The following is a 23591-nucleotide window of genomic DNA, read 5'->3' as shown; positions in this document are numbered from 1 at the left end:
AACTGACAAGGAAGGGAGAGAGTTTTATATTAAAATTCCTGTCAACTATTTAGTATTCCCTAGTCCCTGCTCTGTTGATGTGGCTTTTGTTCCCGTGGCATTCTTCAGCCGCACGGAGCACTTTGTTATTGCAGTGTTCTCACAAACACTTTGAGGATGTTTAAGCGGCGTTTCACAGGCACCGGCTGCGCGAGCTTCACTTCATTAAAAAGACAGCTTGCACTCGTTACACTTGTAAAGGATAAGAGAGATCTTTTAAAAAAAAATAAAAGAAAAAAAAAAGAAAAAGCAGAGTTTGTTTTTGAAAGCACAGACTGAGAGGATACACATCCCGACGCTTTGTGCTCACAGAGTCACGGAGGGGGAAGGAGAGAGGTCAATTGAATTGCACCCACGGTGTAATTTTGGAATTAAAGACAAAGAGAAACTCTTAACCCAGCCAGCAGCAGGGCACAAAGCAGGACTCAGTGAGTCTGCACCGTGCATCCCAACTGCCAGTGCTGCGGCACAACCCCTTGGAGATGGGGTTGCAATGCAGAAGAAAGCACCTTCCACGCTCCTGCGTGGGGAAGGAAAAGAGAGGAAAGGCTCAAGGGAACCCAAACCCCGGGCTCCCCTGCACGGCAGCTGGGGTGGCAGGGCCAGGGGAGGCTGGGGAGGGAGCGCAAGGAGCCCCAGCGTTCCCAGGGGACCCGGCAGCATGGTGGGGCCATCGGAGGAGCTTCCCCGGGGCCACTCCGGACACATTGTCCCAGCCTGCCGCACCACAGGGCTGGAGCTGGAAGGAGGATCAGTCTTCCTTCCCAGCCACCATCTTTCAAGTCAGTGGCGACTGCCGGAGAGGAAGGGAGGAGAGAGGTGCTGGCTTTGTTTGTCTTGCTCAATACTACGCTTTAAAACAAATAACTGAAAATGCAGCTGAGGGAAGCAGCAAAGCGGAATTCAGCACAGATAAATCACAGGGCCGGCTGAGCCCAATTTCCGATGCAGGCCGCGTGTTTGTGTTCCCATTTCCCATCCTTGCCTTCCCTATAAATCACCGAGGCTCCACCATGGGCCTTTCCCTTCCCAGAGCAAACGGCCCTGAAAGGAGGAGGGGAGCAGGCGCACCCATCCATGGGGACGGCCACACACTGATGTCGTGTGGCAGGCAGCCGGCAGCCCCATCCCCAGCGCTCCCCGTCAATGGCTGGTCCTTTGTCTCTGTGGCACCATACTGGAAAAACAGGAGGTCCCTGTATGGCAATGGGGAGTGAGTGTGGGGTTACTACCCACGCCACCCACTTCCACCAATCGGTGCTCGATCAGGATAACTAATTAACTATAAAAGGCCAGGTGTCGATAGGGAGACTGACACAGCTCCCACCTCAGCATCACCCTCACCCATATTCTGCCCCTGGGCCCCTGAAACCCCTCCATGCAGGCTCTGCTGCCAGCCAGCTCCCGACCCCACATCTTCGCACTGCTGATGGGTCATATCCCTGTCATACCTACCTTCAGCTGCTTCATGGTCGCAGCATCCTGACTGTCCTGTGATGCACCCTGACTTCCCAGCATCGACTCTTAAAAAAATAAAATAATTCAAAAAAGGTCAGGCCATATCAGCCCAACAGCACACGTCCCCTGACAACCCCTCTCCCCCCATACAACATCTACACCCTATATACAAGATCATTACATATCATGAGCACAGCTCCCCCCAGCTGGGGCAGCCCTGCATGGCAGCACCTGTGGGGTGGCTGCACATCTGGGACAGGCACTGCTGTCTCACCCTGCCCTGTGCCAGCCTGTTGTCCTCCACGTGCCCTGACAGCACAGCAAGACCAAGGCAGCAGAAAGGGCTGCCCACCATCCTGCACGGACCCCAGGAACCAAACAGAGTCTGGCCATGGGATCAGCCCCAGCCAGAGAGGCAGGAATCAGCCCAGTGAAAGGCTGAGCAAGAGGGAGAGATGTGGCTGCAATGTTGGGGTCACCACAGAGCCCCAGACAGCCACAGGTAAGCAGGAGTGAGGATTGAAGGGGAGAGCTCGGTGCCTGTGCAGAGCAGACTGAACCAGCCAGCATCTCCCCCATGCCACTCTTTTGGGATCCCGGTGCCCACTGAGCATCAGAGGGCTGAGAAGTGCTCGTGGGGGCATAGGCACCGTGGGGCTGGGGGCTGCGCCATGCCAGCACAGGCACAGACACAGACACAAGGTTGACTCCTCTTCCAAACCTTGCCAACACTCCCTGGGACATCCCAGCGCAGAGACGCACCTCTGCTCTGCTTCAGCCGACGTGTGGCCACCTTCAGGTGCTTGGTCCTGCCCAGGTCCTCCCCAAGGAGATAGTACCAGCCGCTGATTTCCTGGGTGGGAGGAAAGAAGCTGTCTGTGCAGTCTGGTTCCCCACAGCCCTGGAAAGGTCTCATTGCAGGAGCTGCCCCAGGCCAGTATGCAGAGGCTGCCCAGACACGCTCGCACACGGAGGCACAGCCTGGAGTCCTTCTCTTAGGATACAGCAACAGCTAAAATTCCATCCCCCTCTGCAAGAAGGGACCAAGCATCACTGAAGTAACAAGCTTCTAGGTTTTTAGAAGGAGACAAGGTGCAGAAAACCAGCCAGTCTCCAGTAAAACTGTCCATATCATGTTTGCAGCAGTTGGCAGTGTCACATGGAGCACATGGCTCCAGCCTCATCCCCAGAGGAGGATGCCCAGCCTTCAGCAGCGCTGGGTGCTCCTCAGTGGGGCTCCCGTATTCACATGGTCAGGGCAGCCAAGAGGACAGAGCTGACCTTGGCAATCCCTCTCCTCTCTTCCAGGGAGCCACCGCTGTCTCCCATTGCTCCCCAGGCTGCTGGCAGCAGCCAGAGGGACCAACCACCCTGGCCCAAGCCCAGGAGTTAGATGGAGTTGCAAGAACCATGTTCCCAGAGGCCAGAGGAAGGGGTCCATTTAAAAATGAGCGTTTAAAATCCGTGATAAGGAAATTGCGGAGAGGGAGAGATATTACAGCAGCATCATGCAGAGCCCCGGGAACAGGGCCAGCTCATCTCAGCCCCAGCTGATGTCCCAGTTGGACCACATGCCTCAGCATCCTCCTCCCATCCACGTGAGAGTAGGATGCTGTGTGTGGGTGCTCTACGCATGGACACTCCCTCCTCTCTGCATGCCATGACACCTTGTGAAACTCACTGACGAAACCTGGTAAGGAGGGGACATCTTTGAGGAAGCCAAACATGACCAGCGCAGAGGCCCTTCCTGGGGAGGGCTGCAGTTTAAAGCTGTTCTACCAAATTATCTTCACTGTTATAAAAAAAGCTGCATCTTGTCCAAATTCCAGAGGAGGCCACACTCAAGCTACCTCTTACTCTCTTCTCAGTTTATTGCCACAAATAGCTCCTTTTAAACCTCTTGCTAGGGAGTAAATATCCAGACCTCAGGTGATGTATCAACACTTTCATAAACCCCTTCCAGCTTGCTGAGATACTCCGATGTGCTGACACCGGACCAGGGCTGTCCAGGGATGAAATCCCCAACCACTGGCAGCTCAGATGAAACAATTCTGTGTTTTAAGGGACCAGCAGGAGTCATCTGCAGCAGTAGCCTCACAGGCTTCTTTAGGAAGGCAAACCCAGGGGATGTGAAGCTGTATTACCAAGCAGCAGCCAGGCTGGGGCAGCAGTACTGAGACCAAATCTGCAGCAGCAGGGACATGGATTCTGGCACAGAGACAATCTGGCAGCACCGCTGCCTCCAGGAACAGTCCGAGATCTCTGCATTTGCCCTCTCCCCACCTCCACCTCAGCTGGTGAAGCTGTGGCTGCTGGGCGCAGGGAATCAGGCAGACTCCTCCTCAGGGGAACATGTCCCCACCATTGCACCCACCCGGACACGTGTCAGATGCAACACATGCCAGCAGGCTGGGAGAGGCTGGCCCCATCTCCTGTCCCCCAGGCAGCACCCGCTGGACCACCTCTCTGCACCCCCAATTGCCGCGATTCTCTTTGTGTCCCTGCAGAGGGAGTGATGGTCCCCTGTCCTAGGATCCCTCCTCCAACAGCCTCCCCGTCCCAGCCTCCAGCAACCACACCAAGTGTCTCACAGTGGCCATCCATACTGGGAACGGGACCAGGGAACTCCCCGGGCACCCTCAGAGCATCTTTGTCCCACAGTGGGAGAAACCTGCTCCTGCCCCAAGGGTGCACCACATCCACCCACCGACCTGAGTCAGGGCCCAGTCCCACACGCTGCGCTCCAGCACAGAGGTACCTTGTCCAGGGTCAGGAGGGACTTCACGCCAAAGCTCATGCAGCCGATCAGTTCACTCTGTCTGCAGGAGAGCCAGGGATGATCAGCACACACTTGACAAAACCTCCCTGGGGACCAGCTCCCCACACGCAGCCCTTTGCAGGGACCCCACAAACATCCCTGCCCACGCTGGGAGCCAGGCGGTGCCCAGGACGTGCCTCCCTCTCCATGCTTTGAGCAAGCACGGTGTAACCGCACGGCTCAGCTGCGGCAGGGGCAAGGAGGAGCTGGGCTGAAGAGTCCTGGTCACCTCCAGCCTACCTGATGCTGGCAGCAGCACAGCCTGCCAGGAGTCAGACCCCTTGTTGCTGGGCTTTCCTCCTCACTGCATTGACCCCAGAGGTACGGAAGGTCCCCAGCCAGAGCCAGGCTCCAGCCCCACTTGGCTGCTGTGCAGCATGAGCAGCTGCAGGAGTTTTAAACGATGGCTACCAAGCAGCAGCAACGCAGACAGAGAGCGGCAAGGGCAGGATTTCCTCCTCACCAGCCTGCACGTGGCATGGTGCTCACCAGCACGGGCTGCCCATGACAGTGAGCCCACCAGCAGGTCCCGGTCCCAGCCCCGCTGCTCAGCTCCCCCCCATCTCACTGGCCTGCAGCCTTGGTGCAGGGCAGCCCTGACGTCAGGGCCAGCCCCTGAGGCCCAGGGTGCTGGAGGAGCTCATGTGGGGTGGCCAGAGCAGATGGCAGGTTCGCTGCCACACCAGCCCCATTTGAAAGAGATCGTATGGCAGGCTGGCAGCCCCTTACCTGGAATGCCTCTCTCTGTTCCAGACTGTGACCAGGAGACGTTTCTGCTCATCCTCTTCTTGCACTGGGCTGTAACAAGCAGAGGAGACAGCCCATGAGCACCCATCTTCCCCAGGAGCACCCAGCAAGGGCTGCCCTCACAACCAGAGACCCCTTGCCCTCCTCAGAGCCAGGTCTTCTCCTCCATGCTCTGCACAGAGCACTGCAGCATCACCCCAGATGGCAACCTCCTCAAACAAGCCACTGTTGCACTAATTCATTCATTCCTGATGGATAATTGCAAAGGGATGTGACCTCTCCTGGGCAGGCATGGGGGACACCGCTCAGGTGGTTTAAGGGGAAGAATAAAAAAAGAAAGACACGCATCCAACATCAAAGGCTAAATGCAAGGAACAAGCCACAGTTCATGCTCTGAAACAAGCATCCAGTGCCAGATTAAAGGCTGCATGGGGACAGAGGTCTGACACAGACTGGTTAGCCAGCAATGACAAGCTCGACCAAAACACAACGAGCCATACAGCTCCTTTCTCATGCAGAGACATGCTGTAGCTATAGGAAATCCTTTTACCTTCCTCATTCATACCGATGCCCATACTATTGCAGGCGCAAGGTCGAGGAAATGGAGTGTGTTTGCCCAACTCCTGCCCAGCAAAAAAGTCCAATCGTGCGCGACCGCTGCTGCCATGCTGTGCGCTGACAGGTTTGTGAGCCTCCACAGAGCTCTGCCCAAAAGTTCAAGGCATTTCAGCTATAAAAACCAGCAGAATAATGTCTGTCACTCCTCATCTCTGCAGCAGACCTGCTCATGCATGATGCGTGTTTATTACAGATCGTAATGCAAAAGCAAACACAGGGTCTTGGCTTTGAGAGGGTGCCCCAGGACAGCTGCCACGTGGGTCCCCCGCTGCTCAGCGTGAACACGGAGGTAACGGATGGGTCAGAGCTACCTCTGTCCTGTCATACTCACAAAATAAAGTGCTCGTGGAAGATGGGATTTTTGTTGTCTGGCACAGTCTTCGTCTTTTGCCTGCATTTCCAGTCAGCATCTGGCACAATCGACATCTTTACAGAGGAAAACAAGCAGCGTGTTAGCACTCTCAAAGCACGCACTAGCACACAGTTGCCAGGTCCGCCACTACAGTGGCAGGAGACCGGCACAGCCACCGTTATGGATGGCGAAGCCTCAAAGATCCAGCTGAGCCTGTCCTAACCGGTGGTTTAGGTCACTTTACCCTACGTGTGTCAAATAATTGCATTACAAAACTCCTCGGGGCAGGGGAGGGAAGGAAAAGAAAAGAAAAATCAAGGACTAACATACACAAATGTTGCTGGCTAGTCTCTGACTTGTAGCCCCCTCGCAGGTGAGATGGTCCCCGTGCTGTGCGCACCGTGGTGGGAACAGCCTGCCAAGCTGACCTCCAGGAGAGCCCGGAGCCACACTGTGCTGGCCACACGTTTCTCCCCAACAGCCCTTGGGCACCCAGTGGGATGCTCCTGCAATGAATGGTTGACACAGCCCTTAGCAAGGTCTGTTCTCCACTTTTTCTGGCTCTGTGTAGACACCATGCCAACAAAACCCGTGAGCCCTCCAGCACTGGGCAACAGACCAGCCACCTCCCTTCACGCAGTGGGTGCTCAGCCAGAGTAGGACAGAGGAGGAATGGGAAGGAACAGGCAGCCAAGAGCATGCTTGGAAGATCCAACCCCAAACACCAAGAAAGTCAAAGCTCCCAAACCAAAGCCCCAGGAGAACCCACCTTCACATAGGAGTCGCATGTCCGGTACTCCTTTGCTATCAGACCTTTTGCTTCCATGACTGGAAAGGAAACAAAACAGTCAAGCCCCAAAGCAGCAGGGATGGCATCTTCCTACACTGCGGTGCTCTGCGCCATGGGGTGCCCCGTCCTTGTGGGGCTGAACCCCTCTCTGACCCCGAGAGAATCCTGCGCACACCTCCTCATCAGCCTGGTCTCACTGGGCACCCACAGCCAGGTAAAAGGGTTTATTGTATTTTAATATATACGTGCTATAAATACAAGTGTCTGTGGGTGAGGTTGGTGGCAGATGCAGTTCGGAGTCCGGATGGCAAATTGCATTTTGTTTGCCTGACTTCACACAGTTCTGGGCTCCCTGCCCCGGAGGCAAATGTATCATCAAGTTAAATATCAACGGCCGCATCCTGACGGCAGCCCTGCCAGCAGGGACTCAGCACCGCACCGCTGCCAACAGTAGGGAGCCGCGCGCTGCCCAGCGGTGTGGCTGGAGGCAGGATCCATGCAGCAGAGTCCGGGTAGCTCAAGACAGGCTGTCGGAGCAAGGCGAAGCTCACTCGTAACATGCTCAGCAAGGTAGCAGTGACTTTGCCTTTGTCAGAGACAGATACGTGTTCCTAAAAAAACAAAGTCAGTCTGACGGAAACCCCAGTGCACAAGGGGAAAGGGGCTCTGCAAGACCCTCTGGTACTCTGCAGAGCAGTTTGCAAGGTTCCTCCATGGCAGGCTCCGCTAAGAGCTTCCTGCTCCAGCCAGACCTGCTTTGGGTTTAAAGATGTTGGGGTGGACAATGAAAAACTAAGATGGATCGCCTCACTTCACCCAGCCACCTCCTGCTCACAGTGACTACCCTGAACATCCAGCACATGCAGCAGGATGCCGGGTCCCAGGCTTGAGTGACCCTTGCCTCTTTGCTGGACCATTTCCCTCTTCCCAGTCCCTCCACTGGAGACGGCATCAGAATGAAACAGTGACTCGCACCCATCTCACGCTGAGGCTGCTCCAGATGGAGGGATTTGGGGTAAAGCCTGTGCCAGACCCTAAGAACCACACACAGCTTAGAGGGAGCCAAAAAAACCCATGTTTTCCTGCTGGTGGTGGTTTTGGGGGTTTTTTTTGGTTTGGTTTTTTTACAAAGCTTGCCTGCAGAGCTGGAAAAGGGCAGCAAGCTGTCATGGCTGCCAAGTAGAGAAGAACAAGGGCTGCACGCAGCTCAGCCGTCCCCACAGCCTCACCAGGCTCAGGCCATCCGCTGCCCCCACTTCATTACAATCAGGCAGGGGTGAGGCTGGGCTGTAAGGCGGGATGTTGCTCAACGGAATGTCTTTTCTATCCCCCCTGCCCTACCATGCAGGTCTCTGAGACCGGGGTGCTTTCCCCGCACAAAGGGTAGCCACCTGCAAGAGCACTGGGAGTCCCACGGCCCTGCTTTCCTTTCCCCCTACAGAGCCCAAATCCGGGGCAGCAACAAGCCTGCTTTGTTCACAGGGAGGAATTTTTACTCTGACCACTTCAAGCTCTCAGTTTTTCCCTTGATCCTTTAACCATTTACTTATCATGAAACCCTGACAAACCCTGGTAGAAAAAACTGTGTGCCAGGAGCCCGGGACACACAGATCCTTTGCTGCAGGAGCAGTCATAAGTGCCTCTCTCTATATGTTTTTTTCCTAAAGAAAAGAGCTAGTTCTGACCCTCTCTGCCCTTTCTAATGAACACTATTAAAGCTGCAATGACACAGTCCCCCGCCTCATGGCTGCGACAGAGCCAGTGTCCCAGGTGCTGCATTGCTGTCCTGCACCAGTACCCAGCAGTGGTGGCCTCTGAGTCCCCAGAGAAAAGCATCCCTTGTCCCCAGTGGGACATGCCATGGCTTGAGGGACAACAACCCCAACCTGGACCAGGTGAAATACTTTTGTTGAAGAAATATTGCTGGCGTTAAAAAAATGCAGCATCTGAAGGTAACAGAACGATTTGGAAATCCTGCCAAATGTAGCAAACAGTTTTGGCCAATGTAAAAGACATTTCAGTGGAGACAATGCATTTCAGATTTTCTTTTCCAAATTATATTTGCCTTTTTTCTCTTCACATGGAGTTAAAGAAAAAAAAAAAATACAACTGCATGCAAAACACACTGTGGTCACCCAGAAATGAAGGTCTCCAGAAATTTCAGTTTGGCCTCTAAATCAAAGAGCTCCCAGTCACGCCACTCTACCACAGAGCTGTTCCCGACACCTGCCGTGAAGCTCCAAAGAGCTCGAAGAAAGGGCATGGAAGTGCTGTCCCCATCACCAGCCCACCGTGGCTGCGGGGCCACCTCGCCACACGCCCCCGGGAGATACTCACTGTGCAGCACCAGGACCCGTCCCCGCACCTCGATGGACAGCTTCAGCTGGCCTAGGGGAGAGGAGAGAAGGAGGCAGGGCTCACCCACCGCACCGGCACTTGGGAGGGACCCTGCAGTCTGAGGCTTGCACGGGGCCAAACCCACCCTGCTTGCCCACCCCGGGCACGGGGGCATGGCTCAGGGAGGGAAAGAGGTGGGGGGAAACATCTTCTGCTACCAAGAAGGTCTTATAGCTCCAGATGCAAAAACATTCCAGGAAAACCTTAATCTTGTTCTCTCTGCAGACCATAACCTCCGGTGGCAGAAGGCACGAGCCCACAGCAGAGGGGAAGTGGGACCACCAAGATGACATTGTCGCTGTGGGACACATTAGCCCTTGTTTCACGGGGATGCAGCGTGCTCTAATCCTTCCCCCAGCCCAGATTCAACTTCCCCTTTGCCTCTCCCCTGAGCTTCTGCGGGGGCAAGGGGCTGTCACCCCTGCAGAAGGTGACAGCGGGCCAGGCTGCAGACGGCCTGGACGAACGCCAAGGACAACCGGTGCCTTTGGTGGCAGGAACATGCCGGCGCAGGGTCAGCCAAGGCTGGGCCCGCTGGGGGAGACCCGGGCCATGGCACTAACCCACTTTCATCCATCCACTGCCGCAGAGACCTCGCTCCATGCACACCTCCTCCCTGCTTGCCCTGCTGCATGCCTCATCTGTCCAGGGGGGCTTGGGGAAACGGGAAAGCCTCAGAAACCCCTCCACTGGCTGTCACATCCAGCAACAGTTTGTCACCAGCGGCACCATCGAGCAGAGAGGACGCAGCGAGAAGGACTAATGCAGCACTGCTTGCAGCACAAACCCAGCCCCTGGGAATCGAAGCACGGCGAGAGCACAGTGCAGCCTCCTGCATTTCCTGGGGATCCCAGGCAGTACGGGCTGGTGAGCAGACAGGTAATCTCCTAAAACCAGGAGTCAATACTTGCTTTAATCTAGAATTAATCAAGAATGGTTTCAGTCCTGAATAACTGTCAGGTGGCCAGCGAGGCCAGGAGCACCCAACTCCCAGGGAAGAGCAACGCTCCACCATCCTGCAATCCCACTGCTGCAGAGCCCAGGGGGGCTCAGACCAAGCAGGACCCCCGGCTCCCAGGGACACAGCACCTCCAGGGAAGCGCCTGGCTCCCTGCACAACGGCACCGACAGCTTTTGATTGAGGAGGTGGTGGCAGGGGAGAGCCTTGAGGAGCTACACAAAAGAAACATGACTTTGGAGCAGGTCTGGATACAGATGCCCCTTCTCCCCATGCACTGGCTTACCCACAGCCATCGACCAAGCCAGAAAGCAGGAGCTGCCCGCCTGGGGTGCCCAGCTCCCCCCCTCCAAGCCTTGCAGTGGACCTTGCAGGCTGCCCATCGTTGTGGTGAGCAGAGCGAGGAGCATGGACAAGAGATCAAAGGCAGGACGGTTCCAACAGTCATTAACAGGCCAAAAGAACAGATCTTAGTAAGATCACAGGGGGGTCCACTTCTGCCCCTCAACGGGCCAGAGAATAACATAGAAGAGAAAGAGAGCTCAAAGCACCAAGATCTGGTGCCTGGAGCAAATGACAGGATCTTTCTTGGAGCAGGAGATTGATCTGACTTGTTAACGGAGGACCCAGGACCTAACCCGCCCCACAGGCAGCCCTTAAGGAGGACACTTCTCCCCGCATGGGCTGGCACAGCACAGCAGCAAGAGCTCACCGTGGGACTCGGCCCTCCCTCATGGGACTGTACAAGATGGCGGCCCAGCAGGGAACACTTCCACCCACCAGTGCCTTTTCAGCTACCTGAGGGGAGAGAGGGAGGGAAGACTCGGAGCAGAGAGAGGAGGTGGGAGAGATAGAGCCAGGAAAGCGTCAGACCAGGGTTCCACAGGGAGCAGACCAGAGTAACTCAGCTCAGCCTGCATGTCCTCCTGGGGAATTGCTCGCAGCGTGGACTACACGGGCAGATCCAACCTCTGTGCTCATGAGCTTCTCTGCTTGGGACAGGGTCAGCTGAAACCCAAGTACAAAGGCCAGAGGTGCTCAGGCAGGCCTCTGAATCCAGAAACCCCTCTGCAGAGGTGCAAGGGCAAGATGGGAGGGTTATTTCTAAAGAAAGAATGAAAGAAGGAGCCTCCCAAACACACCTTTGGCTGGCGACGGGCAAAGTCACCACCCGAAAGCACAGTGTCTGCAACTGCAGAAGAATACGCTGCTCGCAGCCGGCTCTGCACATAGGTGAGGGCCCTTCAGCAGAGCTGAGAACAAAATCCAGCTCTTACACAGCTCCAAATCCAACTCGCAGTTCCCACTGCCTTTTGAAATGCCTGTACCAGATCCCTGAGCCCCCACCTCTTAGCTGGAGCTGCAATTTGTGATTTTCAACACTGCCTGGACCTGTCTGCCAGCAACTGATTCCCAGCATTGAAAACCCAGCGCCTGGGAGAGCCACACGTGCAAACCCCTGCTGAGCAAGGGCACGGGGCTGCCAGCTGACTTACAGCTGCACACTCGCTTTCCCACGCACTAGTGACTCTGCATCAGCCCTAAAAAATCTATCCACAATACTCAGACTGGCACGAAGACTCGGCTGTCGGCATTTGCCAGGGTCTAGGTGAAGCGCTGCCGGGATGCGCAGTTGGCTGCCAGCCCCCAGCTCGCTGGCCCCGCTTGGGCATGGAGGCCTCTGCCCCTCTGAACGGCTTCCCAAGGGGGGTCCCAGGGAGCTGCCGCCTGCCCGGCTGGATAGGGTGTGCGGATTTTAGGGCTAGTGCAGGGTCTGAAATCTGTGTAATCATTCTGGACCAACCCAAAATTAAACATTTCCCAGTAGTCCTGGAGAATCAAAAGATTGAAACAGTCATTAGCACAATGTTTCATTTAGTGGAAAGCAAAATATCCCATTTTCACTTGTTTTCCAGCTTACAAAACACAACAAACAAAATAAACTTGTAAACATAATTTTACAGACATCTAAACATCTTTCAAATTAAAAATCAACATTTCATTTTGCAAAAGATGCACCCAAAGGCTTAGGTTTGCCAGGGTGGGGATATCTTATGGGATTGTTTAACCTGAAACAATTCAGAGAACTCATGTCTTGTTTTTCACTCAAAAAAAAAAAAAATTGACAGAAAAATTTCAAATCTCTCTCCAGCTCACATGGGTCCACACATGCATCTGCATGTTTGAGAGCACATGTGCACACGTGAAAGTGCACATCCCTATGTGCACATATACATGTGCAAGTGAGAGCAAGGTGAGAAAGTAAAGACAAGAGCCAGGTGGGTAAGTCAGGACAGCTCTATTGAAGCTAATACCCATTTACAACAGTGAGAATATTGTCGCCCGGTTTCATCGTGCCACCCCAGCCTTTCGGACCAAGACTTTAACCCTTCTGCTATCTCCAGATCTCCGCTGTGGGAACCCTCTCGCTGTTCGCTATTAGCATGTAACAACCGTTACAAGACGAAAGCAAAATGCCCCCGTCTAACCAAGCATGACGAGGAGTCAGCCCAGTAATGAATGGGCCCTGGGGAGGAGAAAAGCAGCTTTTGTGCTGGGTGATTCGCGGGGGGGGGGGGGGGGGAAGCTCAGTGCCCAGCCCTGGCGTGGGGACGCTGGGGACACTCAGCTCCTGGGGCAGCACAGGGGACCAAGGCTTCTGCACAACGAGGGATGGGGTCAGACGGGACCGTGGCCTCGTGCATCACGTGCATTACTGCTGCTTCTGGTGCAGGGACAGCGCCCACGGCCCCCCTGTCGCAGGCTACACCAGCACCAAAGAGAGGAGAGCAGGGAGAAAATGGGCAATTGTGCCTTTTTCAGAAGTAGCACGAATTGGCCCCTGGTAGGAAGGATTTGGGAGTATCTGTGGGAAAGGTCTTCTCCTTCCTGTAAGGAACAGATGGCATTTCTCTCTCACTGCGTTTGCTCCCAAGCATCTCCAAAGCACACGAAGGGACAAGTCGCACACCCCAGGCAGCCTGTCTGACCCCAAAGGGGTCCCGGACTGCTCACGCTGGGGAAGCATGTGTTGGTTTTGCGGCAATTTCAGTGTTTCTATGGGGCTGGGATCAGAGAGGGAGCTGCTGTCAGAAGAGCAGATCCAGCCTGAGCTGGTGGAAGGGATTTGCTGTACCAACATCTGCACTCGGAGAGGCAGCAGTCGCATTTTCTCAGACGCACGGACCAGTAACCTTCCTCCAGACCTGGGTGGGCAGAAGCACATCCCCTATCAGGGCAAGTTCTTCGGCCGCATTTCCACCTTGCTCCAAGAGCAGAGGGTCAGAGAAACATTATCCCCTGGGTTTACCCGTTTTGATTCATCCCTAACATGAACTAAGGGAAACAGGTTCAGCAGAGAGGCCCTGACACAGCTTGTCCAGGTCACCTGTGTTCAGTAAAGGTTAGTAGAAATGAAAATAGGTGCAAAGAAAGGCCAGAGGGAGACAAAAAGCTGACAGCTTGTCTGACAACAGGACCCATACACAGCTCCTGGGTGCACACCCCATCACAGAGAGCAGGGCTACAGCAGAGAGAGCGTGCAGACCCCATCCATCTGGGCCCCGCAGGGCCAGGAGAGGCGATTCAAGCTGATGAACAAAGCTGGCACAAGGAGAACAGAGAAAAAATGGGTATGAACGAGCACAAGCTGGTAATCCAACAGGTTCCCACCCATGAGAGAAATTTGCCAGGCTAAGGGAGGGGACACGCGAATGGTGTCCTTTGGGAGCAGACCCAGCAGGCAGGAAAATCTGTTCCTTACCGATGATCTCTGACAAATGGAAAACTTGTGTTTCTGCTCCTTAAATGCTCATCTGGAGGAAAAACACAGGTTTTTCCCTGGCTGGGACAGTGAAGAATCACTGGTGCACACGGCAGGGGGAATTCTGACCAGAGGAAAGTAGTGTCAGATAACTGCCTGTGTGGGACGTCCCCATGGGCGCAAGGCAGAGCGCCCCAAGATCACCACCTACAACCTCGGGCCCTGCCACCAGCCCTTGTGAAGACCCTCTCCTTGGTCACCCACATGGAGAAGGCTGGCTGGCCCTGCCCCTGCTCAGAGCACGCAATGCCACAATCTTGCCAGTGATGGTCAGCACATGAAGGAACTGTAGCTGCAGAGGTGATGCTTGGCCCACACTTGGTTACAGATCCAAGAGGCACCACAAAACTCACATTACTTGGCATGCACAAGTCCTGCAGACAAAGACAGGAGGATTTCAGCTTCCCAGCTGTCCTGAGCAGTTTGACGCTTACAAGCCAAAAAGAAGGAGCAGCGTCCCTGGCTGCCCCGGGGAGCGATGCCCTGCTCCACTCACGTAACCTTCTCTGCTTCCCTGCAGCCTCTTTAACAGCACATTGCATGATTGCCTGCCCCGCTCACTAAAATAAAGAAAAGCTTTGAAAGAAAACTGCTGCTTAAAAAGCACCCAGGAAGGGCACCCAGCTTCCCTCTCTGTAAGACAGCAGCTGACAAACCATCACACACAAGCAATTGCCACGACATTTGCTGCCAAACTCACCTGCTTGCAGGGTGGGTGTATGGGACTCGTAGCCCAGCCATCGCTGGGCCAGCTCTAGCCCACAGTGCCAAGCCACCACTGCCCATGGGCTTCTTCAAGCCCATGCAGCAAAACTGAGGCAGCCCCAAAAAGATCCACAAGGAGCAAAGGAGGAAATTGGGGCTCTGCCCTAACAGGGGCCATGGCTCTGGCCAGCCCAGCACAGCAATCCCAGCTCATGCCCATCCAGGGGGAAAAATGACCCAGGTATTTGGCATCTGGCTGGCTGCTGCAGCACGCCTCGGCAGCTGCAGCTTGGTTTCAGGGTGCTCTCCTGTTCACCAGCTTGATGGAGACGTGCATTATTCTGGCTCAGCGAGGCAGAAGCAAGCAGGCTGCCGTTCAGCGTTAATGCCTTCGGGGAGCAGCTCTCCTGCCTGTTCCTACCACTCCAGGCTTTGGCCATGACCTGCTGCAGCTCCCCGTGCCGTACTGGCCAGGGCCACATCCCCAGGCACCGGGGGCACCCCCTGCTCCCCAGAGCTGCAGGCTCAGCACTTACCAAACGTGGTGAGGTAGAAAGAAGCTCCCAGGAGGTCAGCCTGGCGGGTGCAGAGCGAGACTCTGTGGACATTGCCAGGCTCCATGGCAGGACACCTCTAATTAGCCAGTAATTGGAGCCCTCCCTGCCTAGCCCGGGAAAGCCAAGCAGCCGTTTAAGCTGGGAGTGACAAGCAGCCGTGCAGCCGGGTTTCCATGGGACACGCGTCCAACCGCCGCACGTTTGAACGGCGCGGCTCCCATTGGCCCCGCAGATTTGAACAGGGACCGCACCTGCCTGAGCAAACAGGCCCAAGCCCCACGTGCAAGGACGCGGGCAGCGCCCTGCCCTCCTCCACAGACTTGGGACCCACGCCGGCACCATCCCACAGCCACCCTGCTGATGCACCGGGAATGAGTTCCTGGGAAAAGCGGAATACTTTGCAATGTTTCCTCTCCTCTGCAGCGTACCAGGCTGTAAGTAATCCCCGTGACTGTTAGTGCCATCGGGTTTGCTAGCACACACTCAGCTGCTTGGGGAACTGTCCCACCGGAGCGACCCGGGACAGCAGCATTCACGGCTCTTTGGGGAAGTTACTGCAGGCAAGGAAAGGGTGCAAGAGAATTGGCTTATGGGGGTGAGACAAGGACGGGAGGGATGGCAGGGCACACATTACCTGCTTGGCTCTCATATGACAAGGAAAGAGGCACGCAGCCCTCCAGGCTCACAGGGGTCACTCTGCAAGACCCCAGAGCAGCCCTTCCCACCCCTCGGAAGCTGGCAATGCACCCACCAGCTCCGGACACTGTACCACACCTTACCAGCAGGCACCTGGGGCTGAGCACAAGCTCTGGAGAGTGCGGAGGAATGATGGAGAAGGTTTCTCCGAGAAAGCCCCCTCCCCAAAGGCTGGGCTGTCCCAGAGCTCTCTGCTTCCCACCCACAGATCCATGCAGCCCTGCTCCCCACAGCCCAGCAGTAGAGCGCCCAGCAGAGCGACCTGCTCGCACACTACCCCACACTGCAGGAAATGCCACGCTCAATGAGTTCGGTTCCTCGTGGCACTGCTGCAAGGCTACAGGTCCACAGCAACGTGTGGTGCGCCTAGATCCCCTGTGGTGAGCCTACATCAGCCCCGTAAGGGCTTTCTGGGGAAGAGCGGCCAAGTCACGGGTCCTGCTGCCCTGGGCATGGGCAGCAGTGGGCAATGGGAGAGCTCAGCCCTGACAAGGGGCTGCTGTTCCTCCCCATGTTCACCCCTCCACACACTCCTGGCCAGGGCTGAGCCCCCGGCTAGCCCACAGCCCCTCTCACACCCCCATCGCTTACCTTTCCCCTTCACTTGTGCATGGCTGATCTTCCTCCTGCTCCCCGATCGTCCCCTCTGCTTCCACAGGGAGGGTCGTACAGCCCCGCATCGCGCCTTCGTCAGGGCTGGCAGACGCTCCAGCTGCAGTAACCGGGGACTCTGCCCTGTCCCTACCAGAGAAAAGAGGAGATGAGAACAGCATATGGCAGGACAGGGAGCTGGGACACAGAGGACACGACAGGCTCTGCAGGACCCTTGATTTTACCCACCACAAGGGTATGTCTCCACCTTGTCCCAGCCTTCCCCAGAATACCACGCTGCCAAGTCCCCTGGCCAGCCCTGCACAAACGTGGCAGCATGGCACATCTGCCCCACACCGTCATCCCACTGCCAGCCCTGCTGCCTGCAGAAAGGAGAGGAGTGGCAGCAATTCACTACAGCCAGTGTCACACAGACCCACATCCAGAGGGAGTCACCAGATTCAGAGGGAGTTGCGTCTCATCTGCAGCCTTGACCATGGCCCTTCACATGTACCAAGCACATCCCAGAGGCTCTGCGCAGCACTGCTATATTTTATTACATTTAAAACAGATGACCAGCCCTGTCAGGGCTTCATTAGCCCATAAGGAGCTCTCCAGGACGCTGGAGATGTTGTTCTGCCGCTGCCAGGCATTCAGGACAGTCTTGCAAGGCCCTGGCTCAGATCCAGCTCCCAGTCCACAACCCACTGAAGTGCTCAGGCTCCAAGCAGCATGGACGCTCTGCACAAGAGGAATTGGATGGTTTCCCTGTGGCCAGCACCCTGCAGATGGCATACCAGCCCCAGTCTGCCTCTCCTCGCTCACAACCATCAAACCACCACCCAGGAACCTGCCAGAGCATCCCGTGCTGATAGAGACAAAAGTGCACAGACCCAGAAATGGGAGCCTCCATGGAGATATCTCCCAGCCACAGCACAGAGCAGAGGAACCAGCCTGGCCCGGTAACTCTTGAGGATCAGAAACATCTGCCCAGGCTTCTTCCACAGAGCTAAGCAGCGCAGGATTAGTGTGGCACAAGTGTCTTATGTTGCTCTTCTGCAGACCCATTGCAAACACCCCGTGGGACAGCCCAAGCCATGGGGTCACAGGTTAATTCCCCTGCGAGGGCAGCGGGGCAGCGCAGCGTCCCTCATCCCATGATGGAGCCGTGCCACACACACACACACACCCCCCATCCATAAAAGCAAGAGAGCCTGACCTGTGATTTTGATGCAAGATCGAGCCTTCCGGAGCCAGGATGCGCCACTCAGCCCCGTGACACAGCAGTGTGTACCAGGATGTACAGGACCTGGCACTGCCCAATGCCCTCAGGTACCCCAAAACCTCCCCCCAGCTCCATCCTCACAGCCTCTAGCCAAAGGGTCCTGGCATGAGAGGTAGGCAACTTGGAAGGGCTGTTTGCTCACTAGAAAAGCTGTCTTTTCCCATAAAGTTTGGCTTATTCTCTGACAGGGGTACTGGCTTGATTTGGCTGAATGGTAAAACTGCCTGAAATTGCAGGAAAAGCAACAGAAGGGACGCAGAGCAAGCAAGGGAGGGAAGGAAGGAGGGAGGGATGCTCTCTGGACGGCCCAGTCCATCACTGCCAACAGACACCGATTGTACCACTGCCATAAATCACAGCACCTTTGGGCATGGGGGAGAGACAAATAACGACCCAGCAGTCTCCAAAGGCCTCCAGACAAAGAGCCTGGCTCTGTTTGGGCTACCTGCCTCCCACAGTGCTCTGCCCTAACCTTGGCAACCCGCAGGGGCCTTGAGAAGGCACCCAGCCAAGCAGACAGCTAATGCCACTCACTGTTTTATTTGCCTCCTAAGATGTTTAGAGCACGTGAAGGCCTACCAGGACTTGCTGCTGGCAGCTCCCACAGAAAGCTCCTGTCCCATGGTGGAAAGGGGCCAGGTGCCTCCTTGCCCCTTTTCCACACAGCATCACAGCGAGGCAGGAGTCGGGATGTGAGCTGTGTGATAAGCAGCTCAGCAATCAGTGGAGCAAAAAAAGCCCAGAGCTGAGTCCACTCAGGCTGTGAGAGTCACCTTCCTGCTCAGGGAAGCACCCAGAGCCATCCCACGGACGCTGCGTTGCTGGAGCCTCCTGCACCCAGGGGACTGCACAGCCCAGGGGAAGAGGCAGCAGGCACAACGGTGGGCGAGAGCTGTCGGCGCAGGCGAGCAGCTCCTGCTGCCCAGGCTTTCAGCAGCGACGCCTGGGAGCCCAGCAGGCTCCAGCTCTGCCCCCATCACCTCCTGCTCTCTCCAGCCACAGGGACGCTGAGTTCAGGGTAGGGTAGAGGGGGCCCCTAACAAAGATGTGATTTATTCTTTAATTGCTGCTTGCTTGTTTAGCACCGTAGTGGCCTTTGTTGCCCTAATTAAAATGCAGAGGATGCACAAGCAGTGCAGGACATTTCGACAAGCAGAAACTCCTGTGGGACAGGCAGACCCAGAGCACCAGGAGCTCCCGCAACCTCTGGTTTCTCAGCAGCTCCAACACATCTGTCTTTTCCCACAATACTACTGAATTTGAGTACAGGGGAAAGATGGATCCCCAGTTCTCAGTGAGGCTGATGATGTCAGAGGCGTGGGAGGGGAGCAGAAGATGCAGCCTGGTGACACTGGTCCAGACCCCGCAAAGCTGGGCCACCGACTAGACTCTTTTGGCTGCCTGGTGGCCCCATGGCTCCCAGTGCTACCCTGCAGCCTCCAGAGCTCCCGAGTCCTTCAGGACCTGGTAACCAACCCACAGGGGAAGCTGGTGCTGTTGGCTCCTGCCTCTCCGACAGGCACTGGGAGCGGCAAGCTCAGGGCAAGGTCTGGTGGAGCATCGTGGACACAGGAGGGGAAAGGCTGCTCCAGCTCTTGGGGCTCTGTGATAAAAGCATCTCTGCCCATAACAAGTACCTTGCTTCCCACATCTGGCACAGCTGCTTTGTGTGAGGTAGGGTTTAATGCAGTTGTGCAAACCCAGAAACAGAAGGAGGGGAACATGGAGCCCCAGAGAGGACACAGTCCTTCACCAGCAGCCAGGAGTACATCCCTGCACCACACACAGGCTCACCAGCAAGGAGACAACCCGGCCAAGCACGCAGCCTGTGCCACAACATCCTGCAGTTCCCTGCTCCAGCTGCCCAAGGAGATATTTGCTGGCACTTAGAAACACATCCCCATGGCCCATGTAGACAGAGGTACAGCCAGCAGAGCAGGTCTGGCTTTCCCCAGCAGTGAAGCCTTCAGCTCTAGCAGAGCTCACCAACATCAGAGCTCATCCAAATCCTGACGACCTGAAACTAGAAGTGTCACATCCTCTACCACATCCCAGCCACATCTGCTGACATGCAAGAGAGCCCTGGACACAGAGTTGGGGAGGGGATGAACCCCTTCATCCCACCCTCACCTTCCTCCTCTCTCCTCACAGGCAACACTGGCAACAACCCTGGGAGAGGAACCGAGTCACACGTATTTATACAACAGAAGGAGCTCTCCATTCCACCCCACAGGGAGGGTCTGGGGACCCCTCATCATCCCAGCCCCAGGGGCTGCAGAGAAACTTCATGGAGGCTCAAAACCCCTCTCTTACAGCTGTGCCTAACAGCAAGGTCACAGATGGAGGTCCCCAGAAGAGAGGCCCCAGACTGCCTTGGGTCATAGTCAGTGCTGCTGTCACGTCCCAGACAGGAGGGTTGAAGAAGGACCCTGCCACTGTCCCCAACATCCATCCATCCCTTGCCACGTCCCCCAGAAGCCCTCTTGATGCCTCAGCACCACACACACAGGTAAATGGCGTCAAAGCACAGTCCTGGACAACCGGGAACCAGCACACAGATGGGATGGGCACTGCTCAGGGACACGGGGTCATTTCTAAGGCACTTCAAAATGTCCCTCCCTTCACGCTTATCAAAAACTCTTCCCCTCATTTGTTCAGCTGAATCCATTTGCTGACATTCCCAGTGATCTCCATCTGTCACCCATCAAAATTAAAGCTTTATCCCAGCAAATTTACTTGCTCCTGGAAAACAAATAAACAAACGTACAGTCCAGGATTGCATGTTGCAGTGCACAGCATCCCCAGCTATCGACGACCAGCACAGCACATCTCGACCCACAGCACACACAACACCAAGCAGTCCTACTGAGGGAACAAGCAAACGATCCACTCTGCAGTCCTGGGTATCCCAAACCTCTGTTAACACAAGCAGCGTGTACCAGCCCAGCCTTGCCACGTCCTCATCTCCTTCACCACACATCCTCATGACAGCATCAAGACCACAGCTTGCGCTGTTCCCCTCCAGCACTGCTCCCCAGCCCATGCAGCGAGAGGTGGCATACAGGCCGCCCTGTCTCCTAGGAGCTCCCCAGGCTCAGGCAAAGCCTCCTCTCTCTGTGTCTGTACTGCAAAATGCTTTTAAGAGACAAAAGGAAAGACAAACAGGACTGTAACAAAACTCAGTCTCTCTCTAAAGCAGCCAGTCTCACAAGTTTGGGTAAAAGAATCCCATTAGATAGAGTTTTTCAAAATAAAAAAACTAATAGAAAAGGTAAAGAAGAGTCTGTCAGACTCCGGAACTCCAAAACCACTGGAGTCCTACACACTCTCCTCCTAGAGGGCTTGAGGCTGACTGGCTGCAAACACCACTCCTGACTCCCAATCCCAGCAGACTCAAGCCTGTGCCATCCCACAGCACAAGGCGCTAGCAGAGAGTCCCAAGGTCTGCCACCAGCAAACAGTCCCACAAGGAGCTGGGCATCTCCGTCAAAGGGTGTGTGGGAGATACAGCCCCTTGTCTCCTCCAAGCGCCAGCGCGTGGTTCAGTGGCGATAACCAGGCGCCGGCACAGTCATAATCCATCCTTCACCCAGGAGACAGAGCAGCACTGCAAACTAAGCAGAGAAATCATCCGAGCACTCACGCGTGAGCCCTGGCTCCCCCAGCTGCTCCATGACTCCCACGCAGGACTGTCACTCGCGCCAGCAGCGTCCAAGCACCAGCGTCTTGTGCTCAAGCTGTGATTTAGCTGCCACGAGCCTCTGACCTTGGCACCACCGTAAAGGAGAGGGGGGAAAAAAAACCAGTATATAGATGTCACAAGGAAGCAGGGAAGTTACAAATTAAATTGCATGCCGGGAAGAGATGGCGGTGGTGGCGTGAGCAACGGCTCCTTTCCCTACTGGCTCCCAACAGCGAGGTACCAACTCTTTCTAACTTCCCTCTTAACATTCAAACCCCTGGGGACTGACCTTAACCTGCATTTCTATTAGAGTCTCCAGCAAACTGCATATTCAGCTGGTTGGCTCAGGAGTTAATGACTTTCTTTTAAAATTTAACACAGGTTTCCATCACAAATTTCAGTTTGCCAGCACTAGGATCTACCTTTGGCTGGATATTCAAATCCAAACACGTGCTTAGACAGTTATTCCAGGCAAAAGGGTAACATATGCACACAGAAAACCCGTAAGGTTGAAGCTGGCTTTGAAACTAAAGAAACTAAATCAGACTGGGAAAAATTACCTGGCTTCCCAGATGGTAAGATGATTGGAACAGAAAGGGTTTGGGCTATTTCTGGGAAATCCTGAGGGCAGATTTCTGGGATTAGCAAAGTCTGCCATACAGGACAGACACATAAACCTCAGCACTTTCCCAGCAGTGGGATTGCTGCAGCGCCCTCTCCCCTGGGGTCTACAGCAAGCATCTCGTACAGTGCAGAGCTGGGGGGCTCCTGTCCCCAACACCACCTTGGCAGCAAGCACAGCCGAATCGTTCCCTGAAAAATGCCAGTGAGGAACCCAACAGAGGTGCAGACTGGCTGATTACTAAATCCTTTTCCAATCTGGGGCCCAGGAAAGGTTTCCCCTGCTGCAAGGGTATCTTCAGAAACAACACGCCTGCTCTGCTCACATCCCAGAGTCTGCATGTCCCAGTGGAGCCCAAATCTGTGAGCCAGCCACTGCACCCACAGCAACACCCACACCGTGCCCCAGCACGGTCTTTGCCGCTGCCTTTGCCAAACTGCGGCTCCATCCGCTCACAGCGCAGGTGGGGTTTCAAGGCAGATGCACTTGGGACTCCATGCTCCTGCAAAAGTGCACCTTCAATGGCACAGAGCGAACGCTGCACTGGGGATTAAACTAGCACTGACCCAAGGTAGGAAATGCGAGCTGCTCCTGCCCACCGCCCAAAGCCATCCACCCCCTTCTGCAGGGTCTCCCACGGCCAGCACAGGATCCCAACACAGCACTCAGCTCAGTGCTGCTGCCTTGCCGAGATACCAGAGTCACTGCAATGTCCAGAGTTTTACAAGACCCTTGCCTTTTCACTTTGATAGGACCTGACGTGTTTGACATTTTTCACCCGTAGCTTTGGATAACAAACATATTTGGCTGAGCCCTTTTCTAAATCTCTCTCTCTGCCCCTTCCCAAAAAAAATTAACAGTTTGAACCTGCAAAGGGATTAACCCACACTGATTCTCGGCCTCTGCACTGGTGAGGCGTTGCCGTACCAGCTCAGGGTGCCTGTGGCTTAAAGCACAGCAAGTACTTCTAGGGCAGGCAAAGGATCTGTAAGGAATCCCACGTGAGCAGGAGCTGTTGCAGACCTCCCCGGCTACTCACAGGAATGCAGAGCACAGAACAGCCTGCACGCACAACTGCTTGTTCCTGTGCCCATCTTTCAGCAGGGCCAAGCTTGCTGAGCTCTGAAAAAAGTTCATCTTGTCCCTCACCCCTTCCTAGTGCTAAGGCTAAACTGAGCCTGAAACTGTTCAGACTAAGGCAGCTACAGCTGGGCTGTGGTTTGTATTGCAGCTACTCCATAAATCAGCTCCTCTCCATGAAACAGTACACAGCAGAGAAACAGGTGGGAGAGCTAGAAGCTCTGTTTTTATTTTCAGTTCTTGAAGATTTTCACCTGTTTTGAATGCTCTGAGGCTGCAGAAACTGCCTGACTGCTTCCCTCGCCTGCCCTGTGCTGGTGAGGCCTAAGACATCCTGGCCTAACCCAGAAGGGACCCTTTGAAGCACAGCAAT

General features: G+C 55.2%; 1 protein-coding gene across 3 annotated transcripts in view; it reads right to left on the bottom strand.

Annotated features, from left to right (window-relative positions):
- RGS3 (regulator of G protein signaling 3) overlaps nucleotides 1-21613 on the bottom strand; it is an 85224-nt gene extending 63611 nt beyond the window's left edge. Inside the window, exons 1-9 of one of the 3 annotated variants that reach the window (XM_075771977.1) lie at nucleotides 21478-21613; nucleotides 16550-16699; nucleotides 9160-9210; nucleotides 6802-6860; nucleotides 6012-6106; nucleotides 5045-5113; nucleotides 4256-4316; nucleotides 2260-2350; nucleotides 1495-1562 (exon numbers count right to left, since the gene is read on the bottom strand). In XM_075771977.1, coding sequence (XP_075628092.1) covers nucleotides 1495-1562; nucleotides 2260-2350; nucleotides 4256-4316; nucleotides 5045-5113; nucleotides 6012-6106; nucleotides 6802-6860; nucleotides 9160-9210; nucleotides 16550-16699; nucleotides 21478-21508 — 675 coding nt within the window. In that variant the 5' untranslated portion in view covers nucleotides 21509-21613. Of the gene's footprint in view, nucleotides 1-1494; nucleotides 1563-2259; nucleotides 2351-4255; nucleotides 4317-5044; nucleotides 5114-5612; nucleotides 5787-6011; nucleotides 6107-6801; nucleotides 6861-9159; nucleotides 9211-16549; nucleotides 16700-21477 lie in introns of those variants that run through there. The other 2 variants (XM_075771978.1, XM_075771979.1) reach the window with 2 other exon arrangements.
- Nucleotides 21614-23591: the final 1978 nt, after the last annotated feature.

This window comes from Balearica regulorum, chromosome 20 (assembly GCF_011004875.1).
Source record: "Balearica regulorum gibbericeps isolate bBalReg1 chromosome 20, bBalReg1.pri, whole genome shotgun sequence".
Classification (NCBI taxonomy): domain Eukaryota; kingdom Metazoa; phylum Chordata; class Aves; order Gruiformes; family Gruidae; genus Balearica; species Balearica regulorum.
This window is presented reverse-complemented; position numbering and strand designations above follow the sequence as displayed.